The 23,349-nt window shown below is 37.6% G+C and overlaps 1 protein-coding gene across 16 annotated transcripts in view; it reads left to right on the forward strand.

The window, feature by feature from the left end:
* Window positions 1-23,349, forward strand: part of BBX (BBX high mobility group box domain containing) — a 274,025-nt gene that overhangs the window by 201,471 nt on the left and 49,205 nt on the right. For all 16 annotated transcript variants that reach the window (XM_007985925.3, XM_007985927.3, XM_007985932.3 and 13 more), the window contains 3 exons: window positions 4,555-4,635; window positions 8,014-8,088; window positions 16,248-16,328. In XM_007985925.3, coding sequence (XP_007984116.2) covers window positions 4,555-4,635; window positions 8,014-8,088; window positions 16,248-16,328 — 237 coding nt within the window. The remainder of the gene's footprint in view (window positions 1-4,554; window positions 4,636-8,013; window positions 8,089-16,247; window positions 16,329-23,349) is intronic.

Consider the following 23,349-nt stretch of genomic DNA (forward strand, 5'->3'; position numbering starts at 1 on the left):
TGCTCAGCTCTGTGCTGCTGTTTGGTTATGCCCGCCGTGGTGACCAGGGACTCTTCTCAGATGTAGTGCACCACTCGCGTCAGGTAGCCGAGTGCAGTGCGCTGGCAACCAGCTTCTCCTTTAACTCTCAGATGGAATTGTCTACCCCAAAACCATCTCTTCTCATAAAAGACACCCACCGCCTCCATCCAGATCTCCTTCCATCTCTCAGATTTCCTTTTTAACTTACCTTGGAAACACAGGCATTGTATTTCTGACCCCTTTCCCTCCGCTCTGACTTCTTGCCAGACAGTTACTGAAGCCTGGCAGTTACCATCTTTGATTCAGTTTGGGGTCTCACATCTCAGCTGGCTTATTTCCTTAATCTTCCAGTTAGCCTCCTGCCTCCAGTCACTCCCAGCCAGCATCACCCTGCACTCCACTGACAGAATTACCTGACTACACATCTCTCTGACTAAAAACCTCAGCTGGCTCCTCACTGTCTCCAGTCCAATTTTCAAACTTCTTCATGTAGAATTCAGATTCTCCCACTATACTCCGATGCATGTATTCTTCAGCCACACTGAGAAAGTCACTTTCTCAAACACACAGGGTTCTTGCCTTCATATTTTTCCACCTCCTGTTACCGCATCGTTTCTACACTTGTGAGAGAACTCCTGGTTTTCCTAAGGTATGTCTTAGACGTTACCTATCTTCCTTCCAGCTGTTCCCACGCAGAATGAAGGCTGCTTCTCCATCCTCCTGTAGACCTTGTCATATTCCACCATTATGCACTTACATTTTTGTATATGATGTTGCTGTCCCCTGCACATGAGTTGCAAGCAACTAAGGGTTAGTTAGGCACATTTCCTTTGGTCATCGTTTTATTCCCTAACACCTACTAGATACAAGTAGAATATAAGCTTCTTGAAAGTAGCAGTCTTTGTGGCTGGCATGTCATAGGTATCTATTAAGTATTTGTTGAATGAGTGAGTAATCAATAAATGTTTGAATTAGCAAGGGTAGGAATGTATGGCTCAGATACTACCAGTGCAATACCCCTTTTGTGGACCATGTGTTCATGCCAGCAGCGCATGGTTGTGGTCTTGTGTCTTGCAAAGTAAGGACAGGCTCATGATAACAACCTAGCTTTCCAAACTACTCACAGTGCATGTAACTGACTTGATCTTGTTTTGTATCGGGAGGCCAGTTCACATTTTTATGTATTCAATTTCACTATATGAATTGCTCCTGTGAAAAAAATACTACATTATTGAAATTCTTAATTATACTAATCACTCCCCTTCCATGGTTATTGAGAATTATAGCTAAATCAAGGAGAGGATTGAATTTGGGTAAATCAAGTGAGTATGTACTTAACAAAAATCCCTTTAGCTATTTTCGTTTTTGGGCGTATAGCAACACCTAGTGGCTTTACCGATTATTTCAGAGATTATTTCTAGAAACAGCTTCTTGGGTTTTTTTCTCCCTTATTTAACCACTACTTATTTAATATTTTTTCTTTCCTCTTAATTAATGAACAAATGTCTTTGGCCATTTATTTTGTATTTAGAAAGTAAACTGGCTCTAGCATAGGAATAGATATTACAAAATTGATGTTTATCCATAAAAAGTGTGCCCCACCTAATAAAAATAAATGAAGTACTTTAAATGCAGACATCAAGATGATATAGCTCAATATTTTAAACATTTCACAACCTCTGGAACCTTCTGAATAATGACATTGCTCAAATGGGAGCCTTTTGTGGGAAGTATTCTCTCCCTTTTATATAGATAGAATTTCTTATTTCTTTATCAAATGCATGTGTAGATCAGTGTATGCGCAGATATATACATTTTATGGGATGCCTTGCTTATCAGGTACTCAATAATGAATTCTTCATGTTTATATTTGCCATGTCATTGAACTGTTTTTATGTTTTGAGATTTTAGATCCCCAGAAGAAATATGTCTAACCTGTGTCACACAGATTTCTGCCTTCTTAATAAGTGATGTGTTTTACAGTTTTTCTTACCTTGACAACTTAGAATTATGGTTGCAAATAATTATTGCATTGAGCTGATGCCTTCTAGAGAACTTTGGGGGCTATTTCCCTATTCAGTTTGTTTTAGACAGACTCCAGTGCTTTATGAAACATTTGTATCTGTTTTTTACAGCTTTTCTGTCTTCTCCTTCTTTTCTTATCCTGCTGCTGGCATTGTTTCTTTCTTTCCCAGCCCGCTTCTTTTTTCTTTTCTTTGTCTGCCCTCTTGGCCCCTTCTGATACGTTGCCTCTATTCTTTTGTGGACTAGAGGGTCAGCTAACCAAGTCGGCTAACTACATGGCTTAGTACTAACCCAATTCTCCTGGCTCCTAATTTTGTGCTATTTCCACTATACTACACTGAAGATGTATGCAAAATCTGTAATGCTTTAAAGTAAGAGTAACTAGGTTTTGAGAGAGGACTTGGCCCACTAGAGTAAAATCCACAGCATTAGTGATTCTATTACTGTTATTTTAGCCATTGGATAGCATTTGTTGTACTCCTGGCCTGGTCACTATGTATGTGAGATTCTTCCTATTCACATACATAGGGAGAGAATTAAGTTAATCAACAGATATTCATTGTGCATCCCCTCTTTGTCAGGAGCATGGTAAGCACAAACGTGTGTAGACTTATTTGACTGCATGCTAAAATTGACAAACCATGTGCAGGATTATAGGTGCCTTCATAATTATGTGTTCAAATAGAAAGTTTTATATGAGACCATCCATCCTAAAGATTTGCAAAGGGTACTAATGAACTTTTAAACTTTCTGAATTGATGTGTTGTTGTGGCCAAATAATCTATAAATGACAGTTAAAAGAAAGTTGAATTTTCTTCATGCTGTTAATATGAACTCTAAGCCATAGGGCAATTTACCTCCTCATAAGTGGTCACTATTTCTTGTGCATTGTGGGATCTGAAATAAGCATATATGTTATATAGACTTTATGCAGTGTAGCTACTCTAAATAATAATACATTTAATTCCAAATATCTTCTATAGATTTCTGTCTTATGCACACCTATTTTATTAAAGCTTTATGAAGACATTTTATAATTTTCAAAAAGTCCTAAGCTTGAATGTAAAGTTTTGATTATTTACCAAATTATCTAGGAGTCAAACACATAGATTTTTTGATAAAGCAGAGAAGTTGATTTTCTAAAAATACTTCTAAATTATAAAGATATATTTTGTTCAGGTATTCTTCCAATAAAGGAGTTCCCAGTTTTTTGTGGCTATAAATTTCAGGATTTGTTGGCCTTCTTTTTAGTTCATTTTGTGTCTCCTTGGTGGGACATTTGGCACAGCATATCAAATAGTAGTCAGTGACAACAAGAGAGTCAGGCTTTGCAGCCAGACCACAGGTGGCAAATTAATTAAAGCTTCTGCACCTTCACTGATGTGCTTATCTCTGGGAGAAGGTGACCATTACTCTTTAAAATCCAAAGGTGACAATTAAAATTTCAAATGTTTGCTCCTGCCCCGTGGCCTGTGACATTGTTAGAGAAACACATCCTCAGTGTCTTAAGAGGGTCAGTGAGAAACTGTTTTTAGGAGCATAATCTGGGTGACTAGTGGCTCTTTCCATAGGATTTACCCATCAAATATAATCACATGCAGCTATTAAAATTACACTGGAGAAGACTTAGTGATGCAGAAAAATTAATATTAAAGTTTTTTTAAAAAAAGAACATTCCATAACTGCAATAGAATGTTCTATTTTTGTTTAAAAATTACCTACATGCACAACTGGAAGAATATATAAGAGTATTAACAGTGCTTATCTTTGGGAGGTAACATTGTAGGTGATTTTTCTTCGTTTTGGTGGGTTTTTTTTTTTTTCAGATTTTTAACAGTGAACTTGGATTATTTTATAATCAGAAAACAAGTTATTAAAAAGTATTTGTATCTTCCATTTTTTTCTTTAACGTAAAAGATGATTTTCCCCCCTAGACTCTCTAACTTCATTATTCAGGAAAGTGGGCAGGAATCACACTGAATTGGGATTAAGAGAACTATTGTCAGCTTTCATTAGTTCTCTCCACAAATACTTGTTGAGTATCTACATTATACCCAGGCAGTGTTGGAGATAATGCATTAAATAAAGCCCCTGGGAGAGGAAGTACAATAAATAAATATTTATATCTTGTGGTGATCAGTGTTTCACTAAAGACTAAGGGGATTTTTTAGCATTGGGAGGGGAGGTGTCAGTTTCTTCATCTTTGAAAAGTGAGGGGTTTAGATCAGAGGAATAATGAAATCCTTCCCTCTCTAACATTCTGAGCCTCCTATGACTTTTGAATAACAGTTGACTACCAAAGCAATTCTCACCTAAATGCAAAAGTGGGTCAATGTTAGCATTGAGGTAAAAGAGGAAATGTATATCCTGAGAAAAAGACTTGATTAAAAAGTGATGTTTCTGTAACTGTTGTTGATAATAAAGATCAGAAATGAAGATAGAGCATTAAATGTTTACCTAACACAGTAAATAGTACAAAAGAAAATATGATATCTTTCTTTGTTTCAGGTATCCTCTGGCACATGCAGGCCTGATGTTTCAGAATCTCCTGAATTACGTCAGAAGTCACCATTGTTTCAGTTTGCCGAGGTAATATATTACAATTGATACTTAACTAGTGAGGAAATTGTAAAGTGGGCTTAAATTGGGGCTGATAACAGTAACTAAAAGCAATGAAGAACTTTACTCAGCTCAACCATAAGTGGGAAAATAGAATCCAATTTTGGAAAAGGTATTTTGGATCTCTAGAGTTCTTAATTAAGAAATAACTACATTTATGCATTTATAGAAGCTTATCGTTAAAGTCATACTAAATATTATCAACCTCATTACTAATTTTTACTCATGGATAGTAAGGTTAAGAATATATTGAATTACTATTAGAATTTAGTAATTTATTGATTGTTTATTTGATAAAACAGAAGATAGAATCAGCTCATGGTTATTGGCTATGCAACTAATCTATGCATTTCTTTTTCTTTTCTTTTTTTAGTACACTTTCATCTTAATTGAAACTTTAGCATGAGGTTGGCAGTTTTCAAAGTCTTCTTTTGTCAGACTTATTCAGCTCAATAGGTCTCTTGACACTGGTTCAAAGAGATGGTGTATAAAAGCACATTATCCTTGATATCAAGTCTAAAGTTTAAGACTGCTCAGAATATCTTAATTTACTCTAGAACTCGATATGAGCCCTCATTGATAAATTTTTTTCTTAAACTTTAAGCCACCTGGTCTTTCCTTGATCATTTGAATTGTCTTCGACCAGACTTTCTTCACCACTGTCATCCTTGCTGGTGTTTGCCCAACTGTTTTACAGTTTTGTACAGGGGGAACATTTTTTATTTTTTATTTTTTTTTAGAGTCAGAGTCTCACTCTGTCGTCCAGGCTAGAGTGCAGTGGCATGATCGTAGCTCATTGTAACCTGGAACTCCTGGGCTCAAGGGATCCTCTCATCTCAGCCTCCTGATGACTAGGACTGCAGGCACATGCCACCATGCCCAGCTAATTTTTTTTGTTGTTTTTTTAAACAGGGTCTTGCTATGTTGCCTAGGCTGTTCTTGAATTACTGATCTCAGGTGATCTTCCCGCTTCAGCCTGTCAGAGTACTGGATTACAGGGCATGAGTCACCACGCTCAACCTGCACTCTTTTTTTTCAGAACAGTTATAAGCGTATTAAGATTGGTCCCAACTTTGAAAGCAGAATGGCTTAAGAGATGATCCTTGAACCTTTAAAGATCTAATGAAACCTCTAAAATTTCAGAGGAAATTTTGGATATGTTAGCATGTGTACACTTTTGTGGCTTTTAACAGCATTTCTAAGATCCAGAGAGATCCCTGATCCTATTGCTTTTATATAAAAGGTCTCTATCTCCAGGAGCTCATATATATTTATTAATTGAAATCCTTATCTTAATATTAATTTATAATAACATCCCCCCCTTTTTTTTTAGAACTTATGAGATACTTTTTCACAAAATTGGATAGATTATAACACTGGTTCTATTTTGTTCACTGCCTGATTTAATTCTTAAAGGAATGTATTGTATTTAGGTATAACCTACAATATTTATGTATTTCCCCTTATATACATTGTTTATTTTTTTCTAACTTTTATAAAGGATTGGTAGGGATGAAAAGTAATGTCTGAAATAAGTTGTACTGAGTTTATAATTCCTAAGACTTAAGGAAGATTTCTCTGGGTTCATATTTGGATTCTGTCATACTTGCACATGGCGGTCACTTGAAATGACAAGATTCATGGTTTGACCAAGAAAAGTTCTAAAATGTTATCCTTGAATGTCTTCAGAACACTTGGTTAGATCTTACAATGGATAAAATGGTTTATTTCTACCTAGTTTGTTAAATTGGATTTGGTTGATATGTGTTGTTCTTACTGATATTTATTCTAAAAATGCTTATCTGATTAAAAAGCACAGTAGAATGAAATTTTCCTGATGGCTTCAGCAGTGGATACAATTAATTACTCAGTCTCTCTACTAATTTTTATTTTATTTTTATTTTGAGACGGGGTCTTGCTATGTTACCAGGCTGGTCTTGAACTCCTGGGCTCAAGTGATCCACCTAGCCTCCCAAAGTGCTGGGATTACAGACGTGAGCCACACTGTGCCCAGCCTCCTGATTCTTTCTCATTCCTGAACATCACTTTTATACTGTGTAACTATGTGGCCCTGTTGTTTTTCTAACCAGTTTAACTAAAATGAAAAAGCAGTTTTTGTAATTAAAGAGTTTTGATGAAGGTGGATTTACTGCTTAGTAAGTAACCTTTGATGGAGTTGTTGGTGAACAGTTACTTGAAGGAAAGACTTGTGGGATTGGGAATGGGCTGAAGTTATAATGCCCAGACTTTCTGCTCCTGTGACCCACTTTTATCCTGTTTTATAGCTGAATAAAAGGATTTTTCACTTTGGAACCAAAATTACTAACTCACCTTGCTCCCAAAATGTCCTTGAAAAGTATTTCCACATGTTCCTCTGAGCAAAGTCAAAGGAAGCTACCATAATTACCAACTGGAAACAAAAGGTCCCCTAGTTGAATCAAGTATAGGGTGGCCGACTCTATTCATTGTCACCCACTGACGTGTGTGTGTGTATGTGTGTGTGTGTGCATGTGCGTGTGTGCGCATGTGCGTGTGTGCACATGTGCGTGCATGTGTGTACATGTGTGCGTCCACGTGTGTGCATGTGTGTGTGCGTGTGCACGCCTGCGTGCGTGTTTGTGTGTGCGCGTGTTTGTGCGTGCTCGTGTTGGGTGGGAGGATGCAGGAGCTATGAAAGAAGAAAATACTTTTCATATTTAGTAAACCATTTATTGAGTTCTGGTGCCATGCTAGGTAACATCTTTTATGGCTTATTTTTTTTCACCATAATCCTCTAAAATGCAGATTATTTTCATCATCATCAGTTTACAGTGGTGAAAAGTGAGTCTCAAAAAGTTTAGCTGAGCTGGCCAAGGTCATGTGGGTAAGTAAGTAGCAGAGCTGAGATTCAGTCTCCCAGATACCCTGACCCACATCCATATGCTTCACCAACACTGCATCACAGCTGCCTCTAACTAGAAAAGAGCTTGGAGGGAGTGGTGTTGGGAAGAGAGTGAGGGAGTGGCTTTACCTGCAGCCTCCAGCTTTTAATAATACACATTTTTTCCTTTTTTTTTAGTAAATTTATTTCAACAGGTCTTCTTAACTGCTATTTGATATATACCTGGTACCCTTACCAAAGACATAGCAAATGAGCCATACTCAGTCTTTGTTCTTCATAATCATCTGTTTTTAGAAACGTGGCCTTTGTCTTCTCTTATCAATTATAATGCTCTTCTAAAGGGATTGAGGGTAATGACTCATTTTTAAATCTTTATCAGTGTCTACAGTTGAAAATATATGGCAGAATCTTATGGTCTGATGTGGAAAAATGTCATTGTGCATTAAGAATTGCTCGTTTCCTTTCAGATATCTTCAAGTACGTCCCACCCTGATGCTTCTACAAAGCAGTGTCAAACATCCGCCTTGTTTCAGTTTGCAGAGGTATGGCCTTTTTAAAATGCTTTTTGAGCTAAGAAAACTTGTTGAGCTCAGGAATACTGGAATGGAGTTTTTATAATGTATAGTGAACTTTAGGCATGCCTGTTGTCATTATTAACATAATGTACATAACAGAATATTTATTGCTTTTTCTGCTGCCTTTGATGTAATCATAGTCAAATCAGCTCCAGAATTTACACCCATTTTATAAGCATTCATCGAAGAGTTCATTCAGAATACCAGTAATGTGTTTATTTCGTTTTATCTTGTTTTTAATTTATTTTAAAAGCTTGGAAAAACTGCTGTCAACACGAAGGCCAGAAGGTTTTGATTTATTAAATTTTTCCAATAGTGAAATTAGATGCTATAATTCATGAATAACTCTCTCACAGTGATTGCAGTGGTGAATACGACCTGTTAAATCAGGTTAAATTAGCTTTCAATGTGATGTAGCTTCAGCCAGTATTTTTATTAGTGTGTAATCCCAGGCTTAGATCAGGTCAGCTTTTGTAAGATCTCAGATTTCTTTGGTTTGTCAGCCGAAGAGAGCACACACCAGAGAGCAACTTTTTTGGTTGGTATGCTGCAGAGACAAATCTGATATTCTTGATTTTGCCAAAAAAGCCCTGGCCTCAACCATATGTTCATTTCTAATGCACTATGTGGCAAATAATAAAACGTATATAGTTTATGAAAATAAGATACTATCTGCTTTAGGTCTTTTCTTCTTTTCGTTTTTATCCCGACTAAAAAATGCATATCATAAACCAAGCAATTTTTTATAGGGTTGAGAGAAAATGACAAGCAGGACTGCGCTGTTTAATATTGATGTATGGAATCACTTTGATTCATTTGAATAAAGAGTACTGCATAAATGGAATGTAAAATGATATCCTTTTGGCAGAAGAAAACCTACCATCTTACTTTGAAAATGAGAAAAAATTACTTTTGGCTCTTACAAAAAAAAAAGAAAAAAAGCTGTTTCCTCTTGGGACAACTTGTGTCAACTACTATGACTTTATACCATCGGTTGGCCTGCTTATGTATTAGGCTTCCCTGCCGTAGTATTTGTTTAGCTGCTGAGGGCTATTGTATAAAACTGATAACAAAAATATATAATGTTATTTCGTGAAGAAAAATTTGCTTAATTAATCTGAATAAATTAAGATTTTGTTCCAATTTTCCATTATAATAAGGAAGCTGTTATTTTCACTGTCTAGGGGAAATAGTTTTGTTAATAATACTTTCTTGCTTTCTTCCAGTTATTGATGCCCATTAATTCTTCAGAGTTAAAAAGGAATTTTACCATATTGACTAGGTTTATTTTTAATGTTGATATCTGAGGCAGTTCTATCCAACTTTTCAGAAACATTTTTTTCAAAGCAGAATTGATTGGCCATGTATTCTGTTTGATTAAATTCTATACTGCATAGCAGGAATATTAGAAAGGTAGTGGCTCATCTTTGACACACCTGATACTTACATATGCATTGACTACCAAGAGTATCCAGCTTAACTTAAAATACCAGTATGGAATAATGGAATATCTCAGCTGATGCTGGTTCTAACTCTTATCACCACTCAGTCTATGATTCAGTGTATGATTTTTTTTTTTTTTTTTTTTTTTTTTTTTTGAGACGGAGTTTCGCCCTTGTTACCCAGGCTCGAGTGCAGTGGTACCATCTCGGCTCCCTGCAACCTTCACCTCCCAGGTTCAAGCGATTCTCCTGCCTCAGCTTCCTGAGTAGCTGGGATTACAGGTGTCCACCACCACGCCCGGCTAATTTTTATATTTTTAGTTGAGACGGGGTTTCGCCATGTTGGCCAGGCTGGTCACGAACTCCTGACCTCAGGTGATCTGCCCTCCTTAGCCTCCCAAAGTGCTGGGATTGCAGGTGAGAGCCACCATGCCTGGCCATGATTGTTATTTTAGCAACACCATCATCATACTTGTTAGCTCCTGAAGCGCTGGGGACAGCTCTAAGGGACCAGTTTGGTGGTGTAATAGCCACCATCCTGTGATTCTGCAGGATGAGATCCCGTGCCTTTCATAAACTAATTTGTCCTTGCTGCTCAGTACACTAATTCTTGACTGAGATTTGGTCATTGCCTCTTAATTATACTAAGTTTTTTTTTCTAGAGAAGAAAAGAACTTCTTACTCGGAGGAGAGAGTCGTGCAGGGTGGCATTTCCAGAGGTTGCCCCTTTGCTCTACAGCACTCATCTCCTGAGGACTCTTGGGGTTTTTAGCTATAAAGTGTATGCAGGATTCGAGGAGCCTTTTAAAAAATTATTAATTTGTAAACTTAATTAGGAGTTGTTTCAAAATATAGGAAGGCATATATGACAGAAAGACCAAAATAAAATGGATGGTGTAAAAATATACATGTTCTGTTTTGCCCTAGAATGAGATGCAGTCCCCACAAGTATATAACTTTTCCTGGTTATATTTTGCAACCATTGGTAATAGCCCTAGTTCCTCAGCAAATTAAATTATTGCATCTTTGGCTGTTTAGCTGTAAATGTTGTGTGTCTTTATACAAGAGTAGTTCATGGTTCTCAAAGGATACATAACCTCTCTCTTCACTTTCCTCCTCTAACCCGACAGTACCCTAACTTTCAATCTTTAACATCTTACAATCTGACCACATTATCAGACCAATGCTGGGCTGGTTTTATTTAAGGCTAAATAAGAGCTAACTAGATGAACTAATAAAAATATCTACTAAAATCTGCTATGAGCATGTGTATTGCAATAGAAATAGAATAGGCTGTAATTACTCACTGCAATCTCCCTAAAGCTCTTAGAATTATTTCGTAAAACACCATCACCTTTGAGAAAACCCGAAGACTCTTGAAGTTCTTGTTTTAATTAGTCAAAAGCAAAGGTTCTCAAACTTCATAATACATCAGAGTCACCTAGAAGGCTGTTTACACACAGATTGCTGGGCCACACCGCCAAAGCTTCTGACTGATTAAATCTGGTGCTGGGCCTGAGAATTTGCATTTCCAACAAGTTTCCTATTAGAGAACCACAGTTTGAGACCACGGCTCTGTAGTTATGTGTTTTTTTAAAAAACCCAAATTATTAAATCATTATTGTTAAGGCACTTATTAATATCTCTGGGACTTCACGGTGGAAGGGCCAAGAGAGGAAGGGATTGATGTATAATAGAAAATTACTGAGTGGAGCACTTTATAGCCCTTTCTTTTCAGAGGGATTCCTTGTCCTATTATGTACACTTAAAGAGAAGTGGGTGTTTATATAAGCTAGGAAACAATTTATCTTTTAAAAATATTTAGCTTTGTAATATCATTTTAAGATCAGGCATGCAAAATTCTCAGAAACTATTTCTGTTCATTTTATTTACAAACTCTTATAACGCTGGGAAGAAGTTAACTAGATTTTCTCTTGGAAATGGGTTATTTATCGTGTGAAATGTTTATCTGAGAAACATACTTTTAACAGTAAACCTTGTTAATTTCTTTAAGTCAAAATGTTTTGTTTTGTTTTTTTCATTGAGTCCTGATCTCTTCCTTGCAAGATGAGAAAGATATTTTTCCTTCTTAACCAAATCTGATCATTGAAAAACTCATTGAAATTAATCTATATGGAACGATGAAACTGAATAAACATATTTGTTTGTAGGTGCCTCATAAATGTTTACATTTAAGAGGAGAAAAATCAGGATTTTGAAAGAAATACGCAGGGACAGTTTCTCACTCCCCACCCCCAGTTTCAGCCTGTCTCCCGTTCCAAGGTGACAGTCATATTTCTTTTTTTTTCTTTTTTTTTTTTTTTTTGAGATGGAGTCTCGCTCTGTAGCCCAGGCTGGAGTGCAGTGGCCAGATCTCAGCTCACTGCAAGCTCCGCCTCCCGGGTTCACGCCATTCTCCTGCCTCAGCCTCCCGAGTAGCTGGGACTACAGGCATCCGCCACATCGCCCGGCTAGTTTTTTTTTTTGTATTTTTTAGTAGAGACGGGGTTTCACTGTGTTAGCCAGCATGGTCTCGATCTCCTGACCTCGCAATCCACCCGTCTCGGCCTCCCAAAGTGCTGGGATTACAGGCTTGAGCCACCGCGCCCGACCGTGACAGTCATATTTCATCCAGATTCAGCCTGGCCCATCCAAAGTGCCATCTACTCTGTGTTTCCAGGCTCTGATCCATTAAGTTGGTCAGAATGAGTTTCCTAACTGCATCTTCTGTTTACAGGTAGTGACACATCAGTCACTTTTTAGATCTGGTTTACCAAAGGCTAATGACCAAATATAATGTCAGAAAGGAACTGTTGTCTTTAATTATTTAACAGGCTTAAAAGCCATGACCAATCCACATATTCTCTGATCTGCTCTGTGGCTGACTCTTACACCTAGAGGATATCTTTGCATTGAAAAATCATATTTACCTTGAAGACACAGAGCTAATCTGGGTGATTTAGATAGATTTTGACTTTAAAACTTCCCTTAGAAGATATTTACTTTGCCTATATAAATATAACTATAATGTCACCAAAATTAAAATATTGTCACCATTGTATATAAGCAGTAGGTATAAATTTAATGCATTTATTTTCATGAGGGAATGCTCGGTTTGTTACACAATATCACAGTCAATTAAAAACACCATATACTTACACTGTGGCTCACGCCTGTAATCTCAGCACTTAGGGAGGCCGAGGCAGGCAGATCACAAAGTCAGAAGATCGAGACCATCCTGGAGAGCACGGTGAAACCCCGTCTGTACTAAAAATACAAAAAACATTAGCCAGGCATGGTGGCGGGCGCCTGTAGTCCCAGCTACTCGGGAGGCTGAGGCAGGAAAATGGTGTGAACCCGGGAGGCGGAGCTTGCAGTGAGCCGAGATGACACCACTGCACTCCAGCCGGGTGACAGAGCGAGACTCCATCTCAAAAAAAAAAAAAAAAAAAAAAAATACTTATACTGTAACTAATCAGTGGATGTATTATGTGTTTTATTGGAAGCACTAATATTTCTTTTTAGATAAGGAAGATAAGGAAAGGAACGCCTTATTTGCTCTTTGACTCACTTATTCTTTTAACAATTATCAGTCATCTTCTCCCAAACTACAATATTTACAATACCTTTATAATTGCAAAAGACTTCCACCATTACCTAATTTGATTCTGGTCTTTACCACCTGTTTGTTCACCCACCTCAGACAGCCATAAAATTAGCAATTTAACATCCAGGGTGATCATTTTTCTTAGCACTTTAGCCGTACCTCATGTACTGTCACATCCACCCTGTAGCTAGCCTTTATGGATTAATATTGTTTATCCAAACATCACATAATAGTCAAAAGAGAGACTACAGTGAAATTAACTTATTGGCAAGCCCTATCCAATTTGAGGAAAATAAGAAGCGTGCCCATGAACATCCTATGCAGTCTGGCCCACTAGTGCCCTCTACCTGCCAACCTAGCAAACACACTGCCCTCCAGAGCTGACCAGTCATTGGAAAACAGATGTTAACTATATTGTTCCTATCTGAAAGGATGTATATGTCTCTTAGGCAGAACAGCATGGGCAGGAGTAAACAGTGATATAACAAATCATTGTTGTACTAGCTGTGCTTGAAATTGAAGCCATCAGCATAGATGAGAGAGGGCCCTAAGACAAAATACTAAGGAAAAACATTGAAGGGATTGTTATGGAAAGAAGAGCCAGCAAAGAAGAACCACGAGGAGTGGCCTGAGACATATGAGGAAAGCAAGGACCCTGCAGTAACGGAAGGGCAGGAAGGAGTTTTTCTAAAGAAAGACTAACACTGTCAAATGCTGCAAAGAAATTAAGATAAGGACCAAGCCATGGAAATTAACATATGCCCTGTTTTCCACACTTCCTTCCCTCAAATTAAGAAGTTTTTGATTTAACTTTTCACACTGTGTAATGCCATAAAAATGTTACTGTTAGGAGATTCTGGAAATGTCGGACTACTAAAATATGTTGAACCTCCCCCCACACATGCCCTTTTGGGAATCAGACTTCCAGCAACCTTGAACATTTAAAATGCTTCCCTGTACCTGTAAGCCGGTGAAAATCCTCCCAGAGGCAATAAGGAAAATGGTTCTTACTAAACCGAAGGGGACCATTCTCAAGCCTCCTGTCTGACAGCTGTGCTTTAACTCTAAGGGCAGGTAGTGCATCCATGCAGTCAGTCATTCATGAGCCTCTCAGTGTGCCATGCACTGCATTGGGCACAGGATATGTGGGAGTGACATACACAGGGAACGAAAACCTGCAGTGAGGTTTCAAAAGCAACAGCAGAGGGAGCCGATGGAAGAAGCAGAAAAACAGCATGGGTGTGAAGTGCAGCGCTACCCAGCTTGTGGTCCTTCAATAATTCTTGAGCGTGTCATGGGATTATGCGACAAATTTAATGCTCTCCAAATTACTAAATTTAATAACTATCCGCAGACACTGCTACTTTTAATTCTCTTCCATTTCAGTGTGTAACTAATTTTTGGAATTGTACTAAAAAGGTGTTTATGTTTAAGTGTTAAAGATAAATCATTATTAGTAATAATTGGGCCATTTATTTAGAGCATAGTATCTCTTCAGCACTGCCCTACACTAGCATCCAGCCTAATCTTCACAGCATAATTCCGGGCAGGTATTACTGTTCGTATTTTGAAGGTAAGGTAAATGAGGCTCAAAATCTTATTTGCTTAAGTCCACACAGCAGCAAGTAATGAAAGCTTGCCTGTCCGGCACAAAGGCCATATTCTTTGCGTTGATTCAAGGCACTGGCATTTATGTTCAGTCCTTCATTCCCTGAAGCACTGAGAGCCAGTGGTATTAATGTGTTTGTTTTCTCTTAGTCTCCTGATAAGGTGAGTAATTGAATTCAACATATCTAGAAAAGGTAGAAGTAGCATTTATCAGTGAAAATTCGGCAAGAAGAAAATATTCCAAACTTCAGAAAGATTGAGCCCCATAAATTCATCTTCTAAAGAAAAAGTAAATGATAGAGATGAATAGAAAAACGCTCTGTTAAAACTGATAGTGCCTAGGAGGAACTTCCTTAAGCTAGGCCCTTTTTAGTGGCCCAGGTAGGCCATTATTAAATACATGCTTCTACAAAGACCTGTTATTCAGCAAGTATTCTAGGGAAAATCTCCTCTAGCACAAAGCACCCAGTGTCTCTGGGAGCTAGCAACTTCATAGAATCACCTGTGGGATCTGTGGTCACCTTTAAGGATATAGTCATAAGCAGGATTACCTACTAAATGGAAATGAGAAATAGCTTTGTTTTTAACTGAGAAAGAATTCAGAATCACAAGAATCTAAAAGCTTAGACCATAGCTATCTACTCTTAACAATGACAGAACTCCTCTAGGTAAAGATGCTTTGTAAATGTCTTTAAGAATGTATGTCCGTCTTAGCTCTTATCGAGGCTAGAAATTGAAAATGAAGTTTTTATTTAAAAAATGAGAAAAGGCAGTGCTGTTCATTTTTATCAATGCCCAGCCACTATTTAGCCAAATTTACAAAAGATTATGTAGTCAATGTTAATGTCGTACATATATTATATACTGCAATACAGCGTAAGCCATTAACTGTACAACTCAGATTTGTGATCTTGATTATCAGTCTTTGCATGTACATTAGAGCATACTCTAAAAGCCAGGGTCAGTGTTTTATATAAAACTCTTAGGTTCCTAAGCTGCTGTCATATGACCTTGCACATATATGTTGGATTCTAAACAAAATTTGTTAACTGACTTGATGCTGTCTTTCCACAGAGATCCCAAATATATTCCTCAAAAAAAAATTGTTTGGTAAATGCAAAATAACTCTAAATCTCTTTTATATTTGACTAGTTGTTAAGTTAGTACTTAAATAGAAATTGAAATACATTTCTCACTTTAAGGTTATAGAGTTAAATTTAAAGCCTGGAATATCTAAGACAATATTCTTACTATTAAACAGCCCTACCTACTTTTGTTATTATTTTTGAGGTCATTTACTGAAAATGGTTCTCAAAATGATCATCCCAAATGTGACGTGTTTTGTTATTTGGTACACGGGAGCAATGATACTCTCGAAAACTAAGAAAAATTCCTGAATGTGTATGAATGAGAAGCAAAGATTCTGGTATCACAACTAATATTCTCTATATGGATTGTCTTTAATATAGATTTCTTCAAACACTTCGCAGTTGGGTGGTGCTGAGCCTGTAAAACGCTGTGGAAAGTCTGCACTCTTTCAGCTGGCAGAGGCAAGTTCCTAAGAATATATAGAGATAAGATCTGCAGAGGTGGAAATCGCAAAATATTCTAACAGTGTTTCCTAAACTGCACCATCTCTCCTGTGACCATAAAACGAGTTACATCTAATTTTCAACAATGAGAGGGTTAACCTTTAATTTAGGAAAATTGAATTTTGCTACTAAGAGTCATTAAGCATTGGAAAAGGTTACCCGGCGATGTTGCAAAATTTTTTTCACAGGTAATATTTTAAAATAAGGTTACTTCGATTGGCTATGTAAGTCCAGCCTGAACACAAAAGAATAGCTGTGGTTATTTTCCCCTTTTCTGATTCCCATAAACCATCTATAAATCTCCAGAATGCGCTGCTTTTAAATCAGATGGTTGATGTTTGAATTTTTGTTTTCCTGGTGAAGAATTCATATGACATGTTCTAAAATCTGATTTTATAAGATGAATCAGTTGTACATTTGATGTGACATGTGTGTAAAATGCTACTCTTCCATTGGCAAAGTAGAAAACGTGCTTTCATAAAGCTGGTGAGGAACAGAGCCCTTATTGGTGGGGGATGGATTGGGGAGGAAGACGCCGGAAGCACCTGTTGCTAGGGTGGGCAAGGCAGTGGCTTTCTCTGCCAGCCTGTGACTACCCTAACTCGAGGAAACATGCAGAAGAAATGTTTTCAGCACCTGGACATTCTAGTAGCAGTTTTCTCTGTTGGTAAGATAAATTAGGAGGTAGAAAGTGGATGACCAAAAGTCTCATACTAAACTTTTTTTTCTTTTCTCTCATTTTTCTGGTTTCCTTTCAATGAGCTCCCTTTGAGTTCTTTTGTAAATTTTTTGTAGTTTATTTAACTTATTGGGATAACCAATCATATTCTAAAATTTATAAATTTTATGGTAATTCGTATCATAAAAACTTATGCATTTAAAATATATAATATCTTTAAATTAGGTTTTTAAAGATTACCAGGTCCAAATTAGAAATATAAAAATACAAAGTCCTTAAAAAATAAAATTAATAAACAATGGAACAAACTAACCCATTGTTGTCTGACACTATATTGACATGCTTCCTGTGTAGGACAAGTTCAGACCACAATAGAGTGCTACAAGTGACTGGGAAACTCTAAGGAAAACTAATGAAGACAGCAGGGAATAGTTCTAAAAAGAACTGCATGAGTCAGTGCAAAGTACTACTCCAGATACAGCTGAAACAGTGAAGATCTGACAAGAGAGTTCCTTTGGAGTTAGAGATGTAAACAAATCCTAGTAAACAGACAGACTGTGAGGTCATGCATTTGTCTAGTAACTCTAAGACTGTATAGATTGTCAAGATAATTTATTTGAACGAAGTGATTATTTTTCTTGAATAATATGGGTGTATGACCCTCTGCTTGTGCTGGTTATATAATTGCGTGTATATGTATGTGGGCATACATATATACAAAAATACATATGATTTCTTAAACATTAAACAATACTAAAATGTAAAACCAACTTTCAATATGTGATATTTATCTTTAAACAGTTTTTTTTATTAAAAATGTGTGAACTTTTGGGGTACTTTGCTGCATGGGGGGCTGGTAAAGAGTGGATTCGTCTTCTCGTTTTCTTTCTTTGGCATAGCAGTCATAAAAAAAGGATTCCTTATTAAATCAGAACTCATTAAAAAGAACACTTTTCTAATTTGTAGGGATGCGTCCCAAATATGAAACAGATGCTATGGTTTAACAGATGTTTGAATGTTGGTATCATAATTTAACGGGGTAAAATGACTGAAATAAGCCTATTCCAATTATAGCAAATCAGCTTACACTAAGACTGAGTTTCTTATGACATTTGAGCAAAAATATATACTTTTAATAAAACAGAATCCCTAAAAAATAAGAAAACTTTCTTGCATTGTTATTTGCACTGAATCAGTGTGATGTCTTAGTACTAATACAGTGTATTTTAGAATAACATTCTAAAGCCTTCCAGTTTCTAATTAAACTTAAATATATGCACAATGAATTAACCAGCATCTCCAAATAATCACCAGTAGATTTATGCTTTCTTAATTTTTTTATTCCATGTGTATTTGATGTTCATTTTTCATTCATAAAATATAACATTTAATTATTTCTGATGCATTTTAAGATAAATAAATATAAGAAGATATTGAAGATTTCTCCTATTGCCTAGAATTGGTGATGGTGTCTGCAATTTGAAGACACAACCTTAAATTCAGGCATTCTAAAGGGAAAGCCACCAAGAAACTACTTCCAGTTTGGGCCACACCCATCTCGGGATTTCTAAAGAGATCGCCTAATACAACTATTATCTTATCTAACACTCCAGGAGTTCCTCCTCTTATCCCCACTCCAATCTCAAGTCATCCTTTGGTAGAGGGTTATCATAGGCTCTCCACACATCTGGAATATTTTGCTTTTTCTCTGTGTCCCAGGGAGGAAAGGAGAGAAGTAATTCTCATTCTTTATCTATGTCCCATGTCAAGGGAAGTGAAGGCAGCTCCAAGAGAAGCACTGTTAAAGATTAAGGGAGGTACATGCAAAAGATTTCTTCTTCTTCTTCGACAAGAAACAAGAAATATTTTAAACATCAATTTATTGCTGGATCCTTTACCTATCTGACCAGGCAAAAAAGAAAACTGAAGGAAGTTGGCAGCGTGGAGAGACTCAGAATGGCCTGCTGTACTCTTAGTTGGGCATTATAAAGATGTATGAGTTTCCCAAGGGTCAAGTGGATAAATAGAAAATAGATCCATGTGATCAGGCAAAAGACTGTTGGACAGTAACAGAGAGGGGTTGCATAAGGTAGGCCTGGGACAGTCTCTCACATCAGGGGAGAATATGGTAGAGATGCCTTTGCTCGGGGCCCTCTGAGGTGTGCCTGCAAGCAGGAGTGATACTCAACTGGTTTGCCTTCTTTATACTAAAGCACCAAGATACTTCCTACTGTCAGGAAAAAGCCTGTAACCCAACCACCTGAGTACCCTTCAGCACCTGGAGGGCACATCCCCTCTGATTAGGTGGCACCCCTGCCTGTTAAATATTTTGAATATCATCCCTGCCTATGACGTCCCCTGAGAACACCATTGAGTCTTGTGTAGAGTTAGCAGGAACAAAGAAAAAAAGAAAAACATAACCATGGACAGTTAGTTGTACCGCCCCCTTTCCGTCTTCTATTCTCTAAATGAGAGGTTTTAGGCCTTGTGAAAGAAGGGCCAGGAACGAGCCCCAAACTAACTACTCACCTTTCTCCAACTCCATTGCTGTGGGTTGGAGTAAGAGGAGTGAATGAACAGTCCTTCCAAACATGGGGGTCGTTACTTCCAAGAAATGTCTTCTCCTTAGTGAGAAATAAGAAATATTTGGGGCATATATTTACTGCTGTGCCCTATACCTGCGTAAGCAGGCAAACAAACAAACAACAAATTGGAGGAAATTGGCAGCAGACACAGAGATACTTGGATTGGCCTGTACTCCCAGCTTTGGCATTGTAAAGACCCGCTCCCTGTTTTCCCCCTCCCCGTTCTCCTGGAGCCAGGAGATTTCCTGGGAAAGGTCCTGATTCAGGTGTATGATTGGCATTTAAAACTGGGTAGACTTTTAATAGCTGAAAGTGACCTGAAAATTCTGGGATTTGTTCCAAATATTTTTAAGGGTTTTGTCTGAGGTCAGGGAATTGACAAAAATACAGTGCTTTATGTTGGGACCTCCACGAAGTTCATGCTGTTCAGTTTATCCGTCATTTAAGTTGTGCAGGTACTATAAGGTATTGTGTTTCCTTTCGTTTTGAAATTAATTAGGTCAGGTCATATAAAGAACAGCAAAGCATCCCCACTGGAGATCATTGTGTATTATAGTGGCTGTAGTTGGAGGACACTGAAGAGGGTCAGAGATAGCTGAACCTGTGTACTTTCCAGCAAAGAAAAATTCTACCCTTGAAGATCTCTAGTACCAAAATTGTCTAATATAACAAGTAGAACAGCTTGTTCATTTATTCTCACAATGGTTGTTGAGGATGTATTCTGTGCCAATAACAGAGGCGACTGAAGTTATCTGGATGTGTATATACACATATTTTTGGTGCAGTGAGAACTAAAACCTGTAAACCTTCTAAGATCAGTGATATAGGAACACGGTACCTCCAAGTGCGTTTTAGTGTTTTGGAATGTGATTAGAGGCTGGAACATAAGTCTAAAAGATTGCTGTTCTGCTTCTCACTTTTCTGAAACCATTTTGAATGTTCTTTAAAATGCATTATACATTTTTATAGCAGCTCTTTCTACAGATAAATTATGTTATCTAACCTAAGATGATAATGACTGACATTTATAATCTGCTGTGTGTTAGGCACTGAGTACTTTATATGTACTAATGTAATTCTCACAGCTGTCCTCTGAGGTAGCTACTATCATTCTTCTTTTACACATTAGGAAATCAAAAGGTATAGAAGTTACATAACTTGTTTAAGGTCACATGGACAGTAAGTGTTAGAGCCTAGATAGGAACCCAGGCAGTCTGTCTCCATAGCCTGCACTCTTAAACAGTAGGCTGTTCTCGCGCCTTGTTTTAGATGAATAGAAAAGACTGTGCAAGTTGCTTGTTATAGGAGTGTGCACATTATAAAAGTCTCTGTGGAAGACAGCTTACTCCTACACATGTATGTGTGGCTGAATAAGATGACAGATCGTCCAAGACTGCTGTCAAAGGAATGGAGCTCATATTTTCCTTTTAAAAACTGACTGTGCTTTTGAAACTGCCAGGATGCATCTTACAACCTTAAATAGGTGTTTGTTTGGGAATGTACTTTGGAAGATACTGTGGGAATTGTAGGAAATTATGGTATACAACGCCTGTCCTCAAGGAGCTTATTCTCTAGTTGTAGAGATAAAACAATTTAAGGAATAAGAAATAGTGCAAGTGATTTTAAAAGGAATCATTCAATGAAATGATGAAACTCCACTTGAGTGATGAGTGACACACAAAAATAAATGTGTGAAACTCGGGAAGGGAGAAAATATTAGCAGGCATGTTCTGGAGACCAAGAACAGGGGAAAGAACAACAAAGATGGTTTTCAATGAAGGGCTTACTTAGGCACCACTAGAAGCTGAAACTAGCAGTCTCTGGGTGACATCCAACCTGCAGAGATCCTTTGTTTGGCCTATATTTTGTTGACCTATATTATATTTTACAGTTCAATTCATGGCTAATATTTGAAGATTAAAACTTCAAATAAATACAGATTTCTGACTTCTGAAAATTTAGAGGACCTGGAGACATCAAGCTAGCCTCCCTTCATGAGAACACAATTGGTCAGAGTTGATTAGTGGTTGCCCTCTTAGATGCTTGTTCTCCAAATGACTGTCCTGTCCTTTCCCTGTTGAGCCCTGAGTCTGAGGCCAACAGTCATTGCCATTATCCACTTAAATTTGCTCACTTCCCTCCTTTATACCTGACCACCGTATGTAGCGGGGATTGTGACTTACACATAATTAAATGTACAGCTGGGGGAGATAAAGCAAAGGGATTGAGGCAAGCACAGGAGAAAGGTGGATGGTAACAAGTCTATCAGATTGGCAGGAATAGAGGACTGTGTTTATGGAAGATGAAGGTAAAGTGTAGCTGTGAGTCAGAATTGGGAGAATGTTTAGTGCAGAGCAAATAAATATGTACTTGAAAATAATGAGGAGCCGTTGAAGATTTGGGATGGGGTTACACAGTGATAAAAGCAGCACTTAGAGAGATCTTCTTGGCAGCTATGTATGGAATGGAGTGGAAAGCCCCTGTGGACATCAGGTATGAGAAGATAAGAACCAGAATTGAGAGAGCTGACAGTGGGAACGGGAGGCAGAGATTCCAGGGGTATTCAAGTGAATTGTTTGAGTGAGTCAATGTGAGAGACAAAGAAAAAGAGGAGTCAAAGATGACTCCAACACTGAACCTGAGTGTTTGACCTTGACCTTGTAGCCCTGCTTCAGGAAGGTTGGTTGGTTGCAAACAAAGAGTAAGCCCTGCTAGTAGAAAAGAAGAGCTGAAAGATATAGGGGGAAGAGAAATTCAATAATAGAAGAGTGGAAAGGGAGAAGATTGCTAGCCAAGTATATAGGAAGCAGAAACCTGCATTCCTGAGAGCACAGACGACAGAGACAGTCACCATAGATCCCTCCATTGTTCCCAATTATTGGTGGTATTTGATCAATGTATGACTCCATTTAAGACTTCTGTTGTCTTCATATTATTGATGTGCATTATCCATCCTATTATAACCCCCTTAAAACCTAGAACATCCCACCTCAGCTCCTCCTACACTATCATCATATAAATGAATTCTAATACTTAAAATACATTTAAGGGGACCTTTGTGGTGGGTTTCTTTCCTTATCATTTTATACAAAGTTGTGAGTTGTTTTTAGAAAACTCCTGTTCTAAATCTTTTCACCTCATCCCCAATTGCACTAGATTATTTTTGGAGGAACAGAAAGTATAGGAATGTACTTAATGACTGCCCTTAACCTCTTTGCGGCAGACTTTAGTAGATGGGCTTATGGAGCAAAGGCCACCTCCACTCCATTCAGAGTCTTCAGAAACAGTACCATTTCTGAGGAAATAGTGAGTTAAGAAAAATATTTCAGTCACCATGTTACCTAGTCCAGTTGTTTCAGCAAACTACAAAACTGTTAAATACACCCAGATTTTAGTGTTGAGAGAAGCTTAGACCACTGTTCTGTGACCAGTTATCTCTTATGATAAACGGAATTGAATTTTTTAGCAGCAATGCTATTCTCAGAAACCATCAACCAGTGTGTATTTCTCTGGCACAAGCGTTCGGGTTTTATTTAATTATGGGAGAAATGCTCATCCTGAAAAACACTGCTAAAATGCCATCCTAAGGTTATGTCTACACTGTTTTGGCAGATAATAAGCCAGTACAAAATGATTGTAAATATACCTTGGCTGCAAAACATTTGTTTTGTACTAAAAAGCAGAGATTTGGAAATGGAAACTTCTTGATTGGTGT

The sequence above is a fragment of the Chlorocebus sabaeus genome, chromosome 22, assembly GCF_047675955.1.
Source record: "Chlorocebus sabaeus isolate Y175 chromosome 22, mChlSab1.0.hap1, whole genome shotgun sequence".
NCBI lineage: Eukaryota > Metazoa > Chordata > Mammalia > Primates > Cercopithecidae > Chlorocebus > Chlorocebus sabaeus.